The sequence below is a fragment of the Myotis yumanensis genome, unplaced genomic scaffold (genome assembly GCF_028538775.1).
Source record: "Myotis yumanensis isolate MYYU_CA2020_CCGP unplaced genomic scaffold, mMyoYum1.0.hap1 SCAF_1, whole genome shotgun sequence".
NCBI classification, from domain to species: Eukaryota; Metazoa; Chordata; class Mammalia; order Chiroptera; family Vespertilionidae; genus Myotis; species Myotis yumanensis.
Window position 1 is genome coordinate 110,275,517 of NW_027223752.1, and position 16,929 is coordinate 110,292,445.

At 40.5% G+C, this 16,929-nt stretch overlaps 1 protein-coding gene across 2 annotated transcripts in view; it reads left to right on the top strand.

Moving 5' to 3' along the window:
* CCNY (cyclin Y) overlaps positions 1-16,929 on the top strand; it is a 169,617-nt gene that overhangs the window by 101,463 nt on the left and 51,225 nt on the right. The window contains exons 3-4 of one of the 2 annotated variants that reach the window (XM_070429668.1): positions 4,138-4,172; positions 15,025-15,125. In XM_070429668.1, coding sequence (XP_070285769.1) covers positions 4,138-4,172; positions 15,025-15,125 — 136 coding nt within the window. Of the gene's footprint in view, positions 1-4,137; positions 4,173-15,024; positions 15,126-16,929 lie in introns of those variants that run through there. The other variant, XM_070429676.1, reaches the window with a different exon arrangement.

Below are 16,929 nucleotides of genomic sequence, written 5' to 3' on the forward strand. Positions count from 1 at the left end.
TCTTACTCCCATTGTTTTATCTCTTTCAAAACAAGAAATTTAAATATGTATGTAACTAAAATAGTCACATCCCAGAATTCCCTAGAACTTAAAACTTTAACTGCTTCGGTTTACACACTTCAATTTCCTATGTCCAGTGCAAAAATAAAAAGAATAGATAAACTAAATGACTAATAGTTTCCAATGCTATAAGTTACACATGTATACTAGAATGAATATTACTCCCTTTTCTCCTGTTGCTTATGTCCCTTTGTCTACAGAAAGTGGTGAGAACTCATCTGTTATGCAAGTTATAGTCCTGTAATGGAATTAATACATACATTCACTTGAGCAAATAGGTTGATAGGGTAAAGGTCCACACATAATGTGGAAGTCTCATTTCATCTGTATAGATGCTTACTATTAAAAACACACTACCAGGAATACCAGGATTTAATGTTATGATGATGGTGTACATAATAATGTAAGAGGAAAAACTAAAATATTTTCAGCAGAGGAAGTTCTAGTTTAAAAGATTCCTCTTACCTCTTAATTTTCTAGGGCCCAAAAAGGTAAGTCGAGCTATTACATCTTGATTGGCTGAGTAGATAAGTATTACCTTGGATTGTTGAGTATAAAAATGGGGTTTTGATTTTTTCTTCATTATCAGTCCAGCCACATTCTGCCATTTATTAGGTTCCCCTACTTCAGTTTTCTGGCTCTAACCCCCAAGTTTTTCACTAGCCCCAATGGCTGCTTCTGTGAAGGAAGGAAGTGGAATGGAAGAGAATTTCAGGGCAGCCCTGTAAAGAAGTGTGAGAACTTGAAGTTCATGGGGAAATAATATCTGTCACTTTCGCCATAGGCCTCCACTGTTGCATTTGTTTATATATAAATTGCAATACTTTAAGAGAAGATTTATTTCATTTCAAAGATTTCCTTATCCATTGCAGCTTATGGAGGATAACCTTCTGCAAATGATAGAAGATAGTCTATGTTTTGGGACAGGCAGTTGGTTTGGGGACTCAGGAGATATTCCAGAAGGAAATCTGTCATAGGGACACATGTGATAAGCCTCTCAGATACTGTGTAGGCTTAATATTTCAAAGGCCCTTTTAGGGGTGGCCTTACAAAATAATACAGGAAGGTAGTACCAGATTTCATATAAGATTCAGCAGGTTCAGTTGCCCTGATGGAAATAAAGAAGTACAAGGCATTCATTTGTATAAACACAAAGTGTCTATAAAGTATTCTACAATAGATTCTGATACCTTGTCCTTATGTGTTTTGTAATAGTCTTAGTGAATTTTTGTTTTCTACTATTCTAATTGGGACCAGTTGGGGTTCATGGAAATGGTCTGATTCTTCCCTTAGAGTTATCCTTGTAGAAGATGTACGAGAATAGCATACACGTTTACAATATTCTTACTTGTCCATGTACTATGATTCTATTTTTGTTTGTTTTAAAGCTTTCTTGTTAAAACTTTAAGTCAAAACATTGATGATTCTATATTCTAATCCTCTCATTTTTTAGTAATTCTTAATGTTTTCAGTAGTACTTATATAGGAAACTCTAATATTTCTTGAGGCATGGATATCTTTGGAGGTGATTCCCATAATTGGGAGATTTCAAAGCTGAAACCAGATACAAAATGGGTGCGGGTCACCTCTCACTACTTGAGCCAAATTAAGCAGAGACAAGGTTGGATCATATTTGAGCGTTTATTCTAATAATGCCAGCAGTATGGGAGAGTAGCAGGTCATCCATAAAATTCTGCTGTAACATCTCTTGCTAGCTGGCTGATTATATATGGATAAGGAAGAAGAGCTACCTGCAAGGAGTACGCAGGGCAGAATAAGGGCTGCAGGGTCTGTGTTCCCTGTGTCTCTTTCCAGGATCTTGAAGTCCAATAACAAGGTAGTTAATTTTCTATGATGTGAAAACCCAGCTCAGCCCCTTCCTGGGACAGGATAATAGTCAACATTTCTGAGGCAAACTCCCAGAGGGGGTCAGGGTCCAGGCTCAGCAACCAAATCAAAGCATTTCCTTGGTTTGTTCTCAAAATGTATTCTCTTTTCTGAATAATGGACCCAAGCAGGCTCCAAGGCATCTCTTATCTTTTTATAGCCCTGTCTTTCTCCTTGCAGCACATCTTCCAGTTTCCCAGGGTCTGTAAGAAAGCCCCTTAGTTAGTAAGGTGAGGTGAATAATCTTTAAACAACTGTGGTCCCATTCCTATTACTTACCCTTCCCCCTATCAAAGCCTCTGCACAAACCTATTGTTGGGTACCCTAGCAAGGGCTAAGTGTCGTCTATGAAATTTGCTGCCTGTGTAAAAAGTGTTCTCAGATCCTTGTAGCCAGTGAGAAATCATGTCATCATACCTACACTTGGTAGAGCAAACCTAACTAGATGCATAATAATTTAGTATTGAAATAATGTAAGGGAAACGTGCACATGTACACACACATACACAGATACACATGCATGCGCATGCACACCAAGTGTATAGTATCAGGAAGTTAAAACCCAGTGCTTTTTGTAGCTCCCCATATTTCTTTTGTTATGGTTCACCTGTGGATGCTTATTTCAAGTTAGGTCAAAAGTGATCATGCAGTCTCCACACTGTTCCCAGCAGACATTGTCCACAGCTGTTGTCTGGGCACTCCAGAGAGCTCCCAGTGTGCTGGTCTAGCCTCAAGCATAGCCAGGTGCCCCACACTCTCTGTGTGGTAGGAGCATACCCAGGGCCTGTGAGTGGGTCCATCTGATGGCCTGCAGGCATTTGCTCTCAGGAGTACCCTCAGGCTGGTTTATCATTTTAGAGAGGATAGGACTTCTAAAGACAATTAAACAATACAAACTAGGAAACAATTCCCAAATTCCTCAATCAGATCAGCCACAGGGCTGGAAACTAGTGAATCTGCATTTGGGAGGTGGACTTTGGGGGTGAATGGAGGGCAGGGGCTCCTCAGATAGTAAGCTGGATTTGTACCTAGCGCCTTTTTGATTATTTATTCTTTTTTATTGAATTTATTGGGGGTGACATTGGTTAACAAAATTATACAGGTTTCAGGTGCACATCATCTGTGTTCACCACCCCAAGTCAAGTCTCCATCTATCACCATTTATCCTCCCTATACCCTTCTTCACTTCCCTCCACTGTCCCCCCTGCCCTTTTACCCCAGCAATCACTACCACACTGTTGTCAGTGTCCATGAGTTTTTTCTTTTTCTTTTTTGCTCAAGCCCTCTACCCTCCCAACTCCAATAGCTGTGTCCAAGGTGGCATTCTTGATTCCTAGAGGCTCAGGATGTCATCTCTTTGAAGGAAACCTTTCTGTCTTCTACAATGACCTACTCAGTAAATGTATTGATTGATTAGTATGTACCCTTAAAACTAGGTACTCTGGAAAGAAAATGCAAAGTTCAATGATAATCAGGTCATGAAAAAGCTTCTTAGGGTTCCTGGTCACCCATGTACTTCTCGGGCTGAGGACCTCTGTTTCGATAAACACTATGGTCTCCATCTCTGAGATAGGACAGTATTTTGTATTGTGATGTTATCAGCCTCCATGAGGGAGAGGGTGTTGCAAGAGGCTCCAAAGGCCTCCTAATCAGAAACCTGGCTTTATTCCTCAGGACCTATCAGGGGGAGGAATTGTTTCAATGCTAATAATGCTTCTAGCATATTTTGTCATGTATCTTAATGCTTGTGATGGTTATTATTGATATTTATATTTGAACCTATAGTATGGACCTTTGTGTGTGTGCACCTTGTGGGTCTGCTCAGGTTAGAAATCAGTAGTCCTGTTATTTGTTACTTATCTTAAATTAATGGATGTGTACAAGTTTTATGAGATTTGCTAATTGAGATTTTATTTAGTTATTGGAAAGCTATTACCCCTCAGTTAATTATACATACACTTACTTTGTTAGCATGCCATAGTTTAAGTGGGTATATATTTTGCTCTATTAACCAGGTTCAGATCTCTGTTGTGCAGGTCACATATTCTTTCTTATATTGAGTAATGGAGCAACTGGATATGTTGGTTGGTGGAAGAATGGGATCACGGCACAGAGGGCTAGTCCTCGGTGACCTGTAAGGGGTTGGCATGCAGTCGTGTAACATTTTTATTGCATCTTTTGTTTTCACAGTGAGAGAAAAACGCAAGAGTCTCTTCATTAACCATGTAAGTGAAACTGTACCTGTGACCTTCAGAATGACTGTATAGTCAAGAGAGCTTAAATAACTGTCTGGGATGGGTGAAAATGGTTCATGTATTTTGTCGATACTTGGGAGAATGTGAAGAATATGGCAGTGTCCTTACGGTTTGCAATTGGACAAGCATGGCTGGTATTTATCCACTGTCCCAAATGTTTTTCCAGAAGCCACAGACTGATGTTGTTTATGGGAAGGTGTGTGAACAATACCACAGCAAACACCACATGGGTCCAAATGAAAGCTACTTCTTTTGAATTTCTGATCCTTTTTTTCTTCTATTCCTACCCCAGATTACTCTTTCTCTCTCTGTAACTCAGTTTCATTTGAATAAACACATAATTGTTTTCTATGAGGCTGTATTCCTCCATACACTTTCCTTTCCCTAATTATTGTTTATAAATCCAATAGAATGTGTATGTTCTTTTGATTCTCAAAGAAAGGATAAACTTGACAACAGTTTAATTTTAAAGAGTTTAAAAAGATTTAGCTCTAGACTTTTGGCCATTCTGAGCGGTATATTCTTCCCCTGCTTGCCAGGCATCAAGCGTTCCATTGTGATCATTTATCCTTCCTTGAGCAGCATGTACGACTGACTGGCTGGCTCCATATGAACTCCTTCCCCCTCCACTCGCACCCCACCATGGTGCCCCAGCTTGCACCCCTGTGAAGTGTGGAGGGTGGAGTTCAAGAACATTATAGCCATCCCTTCCTGTCCCTCTAAATACATACCTCTTTCTTTAGAACAAGCTATCTCTATGAGGTATGGAATGATGAAGGAGGTAAATTACCAAAATAAGTATGCTATAAATTCTCATATTGAAAACCAGAATGAGTATTTGACCTTACAAGGGTTTGTCTAAGGATTTCTAGATTGTATGCAATTAAATATTTATAGATCTTGAAGTACTTGGCACTGCAGCTATGTGTTAGAAAGACTTAAAGCTGTAATGTTATCTTCCCTGCCCTTTGAAAATGTGGACAAAATGCCGTTGTGAAGAAATTAATAAGGTAGGTGCATGCAAACTAATTATAGCACCATATAAAGATGTCGATGTTATTGTTATTGCCCATTAGAATATAGATAAATTCTATTTAATTTTCCGAGTTCTCTATCAGAACTGATGAAAGTCTTTCTGGTATTTTGAGTATGGATATATTTTTTCATAATTAATGAAGACCAGAATTCCCAGGATGGAGTGTATTCTGTTCTGCTCCATTTGAGAATCCTGCTTTAGAGGGTTTATTTCTGCCTACTATATGTGAAAGGGAGAGGAGCAGATTTCTTGTAAAATGGTATACTCTTCACTTGGTCAGCCAGAGAAGTCAAGGAATGTAGTAAGCTTGATCCAGGAACTGAAATGTAAAAATTTTTTTAATTCATGAGAGAAAGGAAGGAAGGAAGGGGGTTGGGGGAAGAGGCATTGATTTGTTGTTCCATTTATTTATGCATTCATTCATTGATTCTTGTATGTGCCCTGACCGGGGATCAAACTCGAAACGATGGCATGTCACGATGATGCTCTAAAACCAACTGAACTACCTGGCCAGGACAAGAAATTTTAAATCTTGCACCCTAGCCAATTTGGCTCAGTGGATGGAGTGTCAGGTTCGATTCCGGTCAAGGGCACATGCCTGGGTTGTGAGCTTAATCCCCAGTAGCAGCATGCAGGAGGCCACTGATCAATAATTCTCTCTCATCATTGATGTTTCTATCTCTCTTTCCCTCTTCCTTCTTCTCTGAAATCAATAAAAATATATATCCTAAACCTTGCTTTTGCCTTTTTGGGAGATTTACTTTTAATAGAACATTAATTTATTGAGCAACCGCTATGTAGTTATGTAAGTACCAATAAAATGTGCTTGGAGGGTGTGAAAGAAGCTTCAGTTAATAAGGTTTTAATCTCAGTAAGATTTTAAAACTCCAATAAGGTTAAGGAATCCAACTTTTACTTTGAAGTCATTTCAGACTTACAGGAACGTTGCAACAATAATGGAGTACAGGATTTTCACACCTCAATGAGGAGCCCTAGATACTTTGGTTCCCACACCATTCATTTGACTTGACACAGTGGATGTTCATATGGGAGAGCTGTTTTGTTATGTCCTCTCTTCTTAATATTTCTCTTTTTTTCAGAATGTCTAAAAATTATAATGCTATACATTCGAAAATGTTGATACAGATGTCAGTTCCTTGAGTGTCTGGTTACATCTATGGAAGGCTTTCTCTTTTCTTACACTTTCCTATTACACTTCATTCTATCACTCTTGTTATGAGGCACAAATAGAGTGTAATATAAAGTGTGGAATTATTTGGGAAACTACATTGTCCTTGTTAAGGCACCCAAGTGAAGGTCACTGAACAGATTTGATGACTTGTCCTACAAAATGCCTGTTCTCAATGGGCGTTCCTGTGTTTGAAGCCCTAGTCCAGCCGTGGGCAAACTACTGCCCGCGGGCCAGATCCGGCCCGTTTGAAATGAATAAAACTAAAAAAAAAAAAAGACCGTACCCTTTTATGTAATGATGTTTACTTTGAATTTATATTAGTTCACACAAACACTCCATCCATGCTTTTGTTCTGGCCCTCCGGTCCAGTTTAAGAACCCATTGTGGCTCTCGAGTCAAAAAGTTTGCCCACCTCTGCCTAGTCTTTTGTGTGTGGTATGAGGATCTTATCTCTGAATCAGCCAGCACATATTCTTGGCCAAGCTGCCTGGTTTTCATATTTCTGAGACACTGCTGTGGGAAGGAGCAGTTCTAATTTGACCTCATCTGTTTAGGGACCCATCTCTTCCTGTTTGAGCTCAATAGGCTTTGTATGGACGCCTCACCCTCCTCACTATGTCATTTTATTTTTTGCTTTATTGCTCCCTTAACTCCTCAGTTTTCAACTTCATCACCTTGCTTAGGGACTTCTGGAGCAGAGAGAGGAAAGAAAAAAAAATCATAGTCTGAGAGTGCTAACAGTTTGTCAGAAAAGCCCTGTAAGAATCAGACTCTTCTACCCTTACTCTTTAAGTAAAGGCTTTAATCAGAGCATCTGTGTTATGGTTTGTTCTTTTACTTTATATATGTTAATAACCTTTATTTGGAAAAATTTCAAATTTATGGGACAGTTATAATAATATAGAAAATTTGCATTTATCCTTTATCTAGATTCACCAGTGTTTTATCATTTTTCCCTCATGCTCTGATTACATTTCCTATATTATTTCCTATATTATTTTTTTCTGAATTGTTTGGAGTAGTTTGCCTTCATTCTGCCCTTTACTTCCCAATATTTTCCCCTGGGTTTCCGAAGACAAGGATATTCTCTGTATAAACACAATATTCTTACCAAAATCCAGAGTTTAACATTGATACTGTTCTTTTTAATTGACTGTTCATATTCCAGCTGTTTAAATTAAGTGGTCCCATAATGTCCTGTGTAGCATGATAATCTCTGGTGCTGGTTTTTTTAAAATTATTATTTTTATTTTCATTTCAGAGAGGAAAGGAGAGGGAGAGAGAAACAGAAGCATCAATGATGAGAGAGAATCATTGATGGGCTGCCTCCTGCATGCTCCATACAGGGAATTGAACCCACAACGCGGGCATATGCCCTGATGGGGTATCGAACCGTGACCTCCTGGTTCATAGGTTTATGCTCAACCACTGAGCCACATTGGTCAGGCATCTGGTGCTAGTTTTAATTCAGGATCACATGTGGCATTTAGTTGATGTGCCCCTACATCTCCTTTATCTGGAGAGACCCTCAGACTTTCTCTCTCTTTCATGCTGTTGATATTGTTGAAGAATGCAGGGCCAGGTGTTTTGTTAACAGAATATTTCTCATTTTGGATTCGGGTCAGCACTTCTGGCCAAAATATGTCATGGAGTACTTCCTTGCCCTTATTCGTGTATCAACTCTGGAGACATGCTATATCCAACTGACCTCATTGGTGATGTTGATTTTGATCACCTGACAAGGTGCTGTCCAGATTCTCCATTGTGTATTGACTAGTTTTCATATTACAACTAATGAGCAGTCTATGAGCAGATACTTAAGACCATGCAGATATCCTGTTTCTTATTCCCATCCTCAAATTAGCATCTATTGATCATTCTTGCCTGAACCAATCTCTGTATTTTCATTGCAAATGGTAATTTTTTAGCTTCCATCCCTAAACCCTTATATTTGGAAGTCTCATTCTGCTCTAAGAGCCCTTTCTTCCCGTCCAACCAACCAACCATCCATCATCCATCCATCCATCCTTCCATCCATTCATCTTTATATGGACTTGTGGAAATCTTTTTTTTCAGTGATTTACATATAGTTCATTGGTTGTCCTTAATTATTTTGGTGCTCACATTGTCCTAGATTTGGCTAGTAACAGTCTTTGCACACTGGCTCTGTGTTCTCATGTCATGGCCCCACTTTTTTTTTTTTTTTTTAGTTCTCTCTTCCTTGTTTTTTGGCACAAGATTTTCCAGGCCCAGCTTGTATTTCCCTGGGTCAGCCCTGGAATCAGCCATTTCTCCAGGGAGCCCTGATTCCTTTTCATGACAAACAGTGTTAGAAAACCAGATCTGGACTCCGTATATACTCATTGCTACTGGAGTGTCATTGCTTCTAGGCCCATTTATATGTAGGAAATAGGCATTTTAGAAATCATGAATTCTTACTGACAACCTAATTTCCAGTTCCAGTCCATCCCATAGAATATTTTTTTTTTGTCTTTGGTCTTTGACTATTTTGTACCCTTCTATAAAAAAATTTATTTTTAAAAACAGCTTTTACCATAAAATGGTTCTTAGTATATTCCCAGAGTTGTGCAGCTATCACCATAGTCAATTTTAGAACATATTCATCATCCCAAAAAGAAGCCCCATGCCCATTAGCAGTCACACCCCATCCCCTTCCCCTAGCCCCTGGCAACCACTACTCTACTTTCTTGTCTCTTTGGACATGTCTCTTCCAGATATTTCATATAAATGGGATCATACAATATGTGGCCTTTTGTGATTGGCGTTTTTCACTTAGTGAACATTTTCAGGGTTCATCTGTTTTAGAATTAGAACGTCATTCCTTTTTTTGGCCAGATAATATTCTATTGTACAGGTATGCACATTCTGTCTAATTCATTCATCAGTTGATGGACATTTGGGTTGTTTCTACATTTTGGCTATTGTGAATAATGGTGCTATGGGCATTATTATATATGTTTTTCTATGGACATGTTTTCATTTCTTTTAGGTATATGCCTAAGAGTAGAGTTGCCGGGTCCTACGGTCACTCTATTTAACATTTTGAGAAATTGCCAAATTGTTTTCCAAAATAGCTGGTCTTTAGCTTTTAATATTTTGTTTGTAGTTCAATGAATTCAATTTTTTTAACTGCAGTAATAAGATATTTGTTTCTTCAAAGCACAACTCTTTTTTTTTTTTACTTCCGTTGTTAAAAATTTTAAACTTTTCCCAAGGAAAGAAATAACCTTCTAGAACCAGTAAATTTTTGACCAATATAACTGCATTCATAGGGAATTTTGAATGGATGTTGCTGAAGAACAATGTAGTGTAGCAAAAACACTTTATTAGGAGTTGAGTGGCCTGAATTATGATTCTTCTGATACTTCTTTGCTGTTGATGCCAACTTACTGTCACCTGGTAAAGTGCTTTAATTATATCACCTGCAAAGAGGACAATACCACTTGCCTCCCCATCTCAAAGGGTAGTTATGAATAGCAATGGAGATGGGATATGGTTAAGACCCTTAAACATTTGCATTGTGCAAATATTTGACATATTTGTATTTCTGTAACTGTTTGCTAATTATGTAGAAGAGAGAGTGCTAACAGTAGGAAAGAAACTTGAGGTTTTTTTTACATTCTGGGGCCAGTCTAACTCATATTTGAGCCTTTCTGTAAATTAACAATTTTAAGACTTATACTTAGATAAACATCTGCCCTACCTTACCCCCAGCATTCTGGAATAAGTTCATTTCCCATCTCACCCTACCCCCAAAACTACAGCATGGAATACATATGCTGGCTGATCGGGGCATCAACAGCAAAGAAGTATCAGAAGAATCATAATTCAGGCCACTCAACTCCTAATATGGGCCAGCTGCGGCGAGGGGCCGAGGGCGATTGGCTGATGGGCCCCGCCCCTGAATGGGGTGGGGGGGGCCGATTGGGGGTCAGTGTCCAGGGGAGGGGCTGTGGGAGGTTGGCCGGCCAGCCCCACCCCCAATTGGTGTGGGGGTGCTGATCAGGGGCGGAGCTGGCTGGGGGAAGGGGCCATGGGCCAATCGGGGTGGTGGGGGCTGTTTGGGGGTGGGGCCAGCTGTGGGGAGGGGCTGTGGGCAGTGGGCTGGCCGGCCCCACCGCCTACTGTGGTAGCGGGCAGAAATCAGGAGCAGGGCGGCTATAGAGAGGAGCTGCAGGCCGATTGGGGGTGGGGCCGGCTGGGCGGAGGGGCTGCAGGAGGTTGGCCAGCCAGCCCCGCTCCCTGCTTGGGTGTGGGGGCCATCGGCGGCAGAGGGTAAGTGCTGTGGGGGGCAGGGGGGAGGGTACGCCTGCTGTCCTGCCCTTGATTGGGGTGGGAGAGGCCGATCAGGGGCGAAGCTGGCGGGGGGAGGGGGGGGCCGACTGGCCCTACCCCCTGATCGGGCTGGTTCGCTGGTCACAGTGGGCATCATAGCTACGGGTCGCTCCAGTCATCATGAAGTTCTGGTCGCTGGCTTTTTATATATATAGATGACAGCATGCATGACACAACAGAGTAAAATTTTACCTCAAAATTGGCATTTCCTAGTGTTTGTCTTTGAGACCCGATGTTGGTTTATTTTTCTATTTTCATAGAGTAATGATTTTGTTCACTTCTGTTCTTAATTCCATGGCTATTTGCTTTTCCTGCCCTTTCTTCTTTCCTCCTGTAAGAAATTGAACCTGCTAAAAGCTATTTTGTCTTCCTTTTTCTTTCTATGGAATATTAGTTTGTTAACACTTTGCAGTCAAAGAGGAGTTTTTCTTTTATTTACTTTGTCCTTTTTATCTTTGTGTCTCTGAGCTCATGGTGGTGTTGGAAGGATATGATGCAACTTTCCTTTCTCTTAGCCCTGGTGTCATCTACATGTATGTCCTTCCCCACTGTGAATGCTCTGGGATTGCACAGGGGAATTTCACAGAATGTTCCTTGTGTCCACTCCTTATTAGCTGTGTAACTTTTTAGATGTTTCCTTGTTTGTAAAATGAGGAAAATACCCTCACCTGCCTCATGGTTTACTGAGACTGTGTACCGCAATGTACGGGAGGTAGCAGGTGGTAACATTGGGCACTGCCACCTCTTTTTTTAAAAATATATTTTATTGATTTTTTTACAGAGAGGAAGGGAGAGGGATAGAGAGTTAGGAACATCGATGAGAGAGAAACATGGATCAGCTGCCTCCTGCACACCCGCCACTGGGGATGTGCCCGTAACCAAGGTACATGCCCTTGACGGGAATCGAACCTGGGACCCTTTAGTCCACAGGCCGACGCTCCATCCACTGAGCCAAACCGGTTAGGGCACTGCCACCTCATTTTCACTTCTGTCTCTGCCCCATGCATGTTCTGTGCGCATCAAGCCCTCAGTTAATATTAATAAAGGGAAACTGGTGCAGATTTCAGTCTGTGCACACACAGTTCTGTCTTTAATCAGGATCATGATTTGCTCTCCTGAATAAATTTTTTTTTAAATTATGCAGCATTCATTTTTGGAGATTTTATTAATGTAATATTTTTTTTACAAACATTTAAAACTTCTTTTCCTCTAGTAATATTACCTCATTTTTTAATGCTTTATTTTTATTTGATTCTAATGAACCCTAAGAAGTGGTAGGACAACTTTACTCAACCATTGAAAATGAGAAGTTAAAGTGTAGAAACTAAGTGTTAGAAGTGACTTCATACTTATTGAGCATGGTTCTGTGCTCAGCACACCACTTGTTATCCCATGCAGTCCTTACAGCACCACAATGAGGGGTAGCCTTTGCTCTCCATATTTTACAGATGGAAGGTACTGAATCTGCAGGAGGTAAAGCACAAGGCAACCTTATAACTTGTTGTCCAAATCAGGACACTAATGAGTGTGAAAGGGGGTGCTGATATTGTTTACTTCAGGGCAACACGGGCAAACTAGGATTGCCCCAGCAACCCAGAGCATGTGATCATCCTACTTAAGGAACTTGCCCAAGTTCACATAGCTAATCAGTGGCAGAGCTACATTCGGAACTCTAGGCTTTCTGACTCCAACCCATGTTCTAGCCCAACTTGTCTTGAAATGTCTCGTCCATATTAGCTAATTCCCTGCAGGGTCACAGAGAGCCAGCCATAGCTCCACTGAGGTGTGTCCTAAACATGTCAGCATTTCACTGACCAGTGGCATGGGCCCTTGCTATGAGCTCCTGTTTGCCAGCTTGACATGGCATGCTCCTTTCTGCTGAGACTGTGCTGTCATGACCAGTCAAAGACCAGCTAGCCCATGGAGGCAAGCTTCCTGTGTGATGGCTGTGGTTTGGGCCAAAAAGGCTCTCTGGTCCCTGGATGAAGCTGCTTTGCGTTTGCTGATTCAAGAAATTTATCCAGTTTACCTCCAAGAGACTTGGAGTCTAGATCCTAGAGAACAGAGACGAGTGAGCTGGAAATGGCAGCGGAGATTGGTCAGTACTGCAGAAGTCACAAAAGCCTAAGAGCACCTGGAAGGACCCTCGGCCCAGATGGCAGGAAGGAGTCCTGAGCAAGGGCTGTCGACAAGGTTCTAGGTTGAGTTGGGGTCAGAGAAGGTAAAGGGCCTTTGGGGTATTGTATGAAAAGATCTGGGAGAACATGGCATAAGTGAAGAACTATAGGTAGAAAGGTATGGATTTGGTGTCACACAAATATGCCTTTTGAGCTCTGGTGTCTTAGATTTGATCTTGGGAACATTACTTCATTTCTCTGGACTCTTGACTCTTAAATGGGAATTCTACTTACCTTCCTAGGAGTTTGTGAGTTGTAAATGAATACACGTAAAGTATTCAGAACACTATTTTTTTTTTTTTTTTTTTTTTAGTGATGTAGATTTCAGATCAAGAGGTTTACATTCTATGAATCTTGTAGTTCTGACATTCAACAAATGAGTTAAGCCCAGATGATATTTTAGAGTGATGACATACCCTGAAAATAAAAATCTTTTATAACTTAATACTTATGATTTTTATTCAATTTAGAAATAAGAGTTTAAAAGTTGAGTTGGCATACTCTGGCCAAGTGAGGGCTTTGGCACACCAACCCTTAGTATTTGGAAGCTAAGGCTAACATCTGGGCAATCCCAGGCCAAGACTGGCCAGCCCCTCAGTGGGGCTGATTTCAGGTTAATCTTCTGAACCTTAGGTACTATGTGCCCAGGGTTGTTCCTGCCCTGCAACTCAGAATGGTAGTGTCTTAGAATGTGAAGGGTTGTAGAGAGTGCTCACTAGAGTGCATCACTCAGCTCCTCTCCTTGACTCTGTTCACATTTTAATCGTAAAGAAATCAGAATAGTTGAAACCATACAATAATAGAAGTGAATTATTATTGTCCCTTTGCTGCTTTTTTGGGATTATTTCCAAAGTTATCCTGTATCTCCAAAAATTCATTAACATCTGTTAATTACTGAATTACAGTGGGGCCTTGATTTACGAGTTTAATTCGTTCCATGATGGAGCTCGTAACTCAAATTACTCGTATGTCAAATCAAAAAGTGAACGAGTGAGACACGTGATGCTGGGCTGATGTTGTGGCGTTTACTGTGACGTTCGTTGTGCCAACTAGCGGTGGGGTATCTGAAGCTGGCTCGTAACCCGAATTTTAGCTCGCAACTCAAAGCAAAAAATCGGCCGAGAGACGGCTCGTTAGTCGAGACACTCGTAAGTCAAGGCCCCACTGTATTGTGTTAAACTTATCTGTTGAGGTTTTGTTTGTAGTAGATTTTACACTAGTAGGGAAAATTTCATGAGAACTTTTAAAAACTTGCCTCCCATATTAATAGCTATTATTAGCTTCTGATATTTTAGTGTGTCTTACATGATTTCAATGTGGTTATTATAAGAGCTTAAAAAAAGAAAGAGAATTTTTAGTGCCTTAATAGTGTCTTAGTGAGAATGTTGTGATCAATTTAATAGGTATGAAAATTGACATCCAAGTTGTAACTTCAACTTACAAGCCTTCTTTGCGCCTTTCCTTACATAGTGCACAGACACACTATGTGAAGATCATCCATTGATACTCTTTTGCAAAGTATCAGATAATCTTCCCTTTAAAAGATAACTTTGCCCTAACAAAGGAATACTTTTTTTTTTTAACATCACCTCTTGAAATTCAAGTAGATTAACCAGGAGATTCTAAATTAACGTTGGCTGCATTTTCCATTGCCCCCAAATACTCTGTACCCCAAGAATAGAGTACAGTAGAGTCTTGGTGCATAAAACCAGGACATTCCCTTAATTGGGAGCTTTTGTTAGTGTAATTAGCAGTCTGCTTGTTTCACACAGGCTCCAGGGCAGCTGATTTTTATGGATTCTGCACTCTGATGCTTGATAGCAAGAGTACTGTTCTTCCAATGAAGGGCGTTTGGGACTATGAGTGGTGACTTTTATATGTGGAAGAACAAGGAATTTCATCGTAAGAAGAAAGTGTTTTTATATTGTTCTTGCTGGGTAGTATTCACATTTCTTGCTAAGACATTTTTCCTTTGTGATCTGAAGTTTAAGGGGATGATGTTCTTTGGAAGAATTTTGAGCCCTGTTTAATTGTTATTGTCTTATCGCCATTGTTTTCCAGCATCCTCCAGGACAAATAGCAAGGAAATACAGCTCCTGCTCCACTATTTTCCTAGACGATAGCACAGTCAGTCAACCAAACCTCAAGTATACAATTAAATGGTGGGTATACAGATTTTTGCTTAAATGAATGCTTTTTCTATTCCTAACTGGTTGGTTGTGGGATCTGGCAGGGGGAGGCCATTGACTATGGGAAATCTTTTTAAAATGTGATTTTGGTAGTTAAAATGTGGGGTGTTCAAAATATTTGTTAATATTACCAGTTAGGTAAAGAGACCAAATTTTGAAATTATTTTAAATATAAATTAAAGCATATTTTTTATTTTTGTGCATACTTTCTACCTTCCCACTTTTTATGAAGGCTATCCTTGCATGACTCTGCTAATATTTTACCTTCAAAATAAAATGAGATTCCACTTTAAGACTTGGGGATACAGTAGAAAGCAGGCCTGACATAATTGAAAGTGTCCTTGCCCACAATCAAGATCTGAGGTCTGACCTCGGCTCTGTCACCAAGGGGTGAGGGTTTGGATAAGACCCTTCTTTGGGGGATCTTATTTTCAAGTGGGGTTTAAGGGAGGAAGGGGAGTCTTGACATAAAATCCTTCCCATGTTGGGCTTCAGTTTTTATGTTTTAAAATGGGGGGTAAGAAGGAAGGAACACTGGTTTTTCCTGTAATGTTCCCACTAGCATTTTGATAACAGATAACAGAGAACCTGATGTGCCAGGGTCTGTGGTCTTCAGCTCATCTGTGAAAAATCTGGGGTATTTTACCTCTATATTTAAGAAAATACACATTTAACAACAGTGCATAGTAGTGTTTGAGGTAAGTGTTTACATTGCTATTAGGAAGTATTCTATCTCAGTGGGCCAGATTTTCTGGCTTAGAAGTCCTGTTCTGAATGTTACCACATGTGACAATTAGTCACAGCCTCAATCAAGCAGTGGGGACTGTCATGGTCTTCTGTGGACACTCCAGGAGGAAGGTAGAAGTTTGACCACTTGGAGAGAGGCTGCCTTCTCTGTTGTGGGGTTGGTATTTCTAGGATCTAAATGGAAATGAGGCTTCTTCCCTCAATACCTTGGTTTTAAGGGCATGGTAAATGAAGAGTGGGCATAAACCAACCAGTGGGCAGAAACCCAAACAGTCAGCTACTATAGATGGGAAGAGGTGTGCATATGAAAGCTCCACAACACATGCCACTGGCTGAGCCACTTCCTGCCCTGAGCCTAGACTTACTGCTGGGAAATGGGAAGTATAGCATTTCCTAGAGTAAATGATTAGCAGTTGTGGAGAGGAGTGGAAAGCCCTGAACATCGATGCACGATGTGGCTGTTGGCATCTGCTCAAGCTCTGGAGCCCAGAGCGAAAGCCACTAACTTCCTTTAATCCTGGAATCATCTTCATGGGGAGAGCAAGGCAGAGTGGAGCGGAACATGCTTCCCCTTTAGGGCCAGTGCGAGCTCTTGGGATTTACAAATGGATCTGAATCAGTTGCTCAATGGTTCATCCTTGGATGACTTAAAATCACCATTGGTTGTAACATGGACTCCCACTTAGGAGTGGCAGGGAAACTGGATGACAATTTGATACTTTACTGTCAAGTGTGAGAGGTGCAATCACCGAAGTTACAGCTATGCATCCTTTAAATCAGTGGAATCAGCTCTGGCTGTGCCTGGGAGTCACCTGGGAGCTTAAAAACACACTGACGTTTGATGTCTCACCCCACAGATCCAGTGTATGGATTTTTAGCCCCTCTAGGACAGTGGTCGGCAAACTCATTAGTCAACAGAGCCAAATATCAACAGTACAACGATTGAAATTTCTTTTGAGAGCCAAATTTTTTAAGCTTAAACTGTATATAGGTAGGTACATTGTTATTAACTTAATTAGGGTACTCCTAA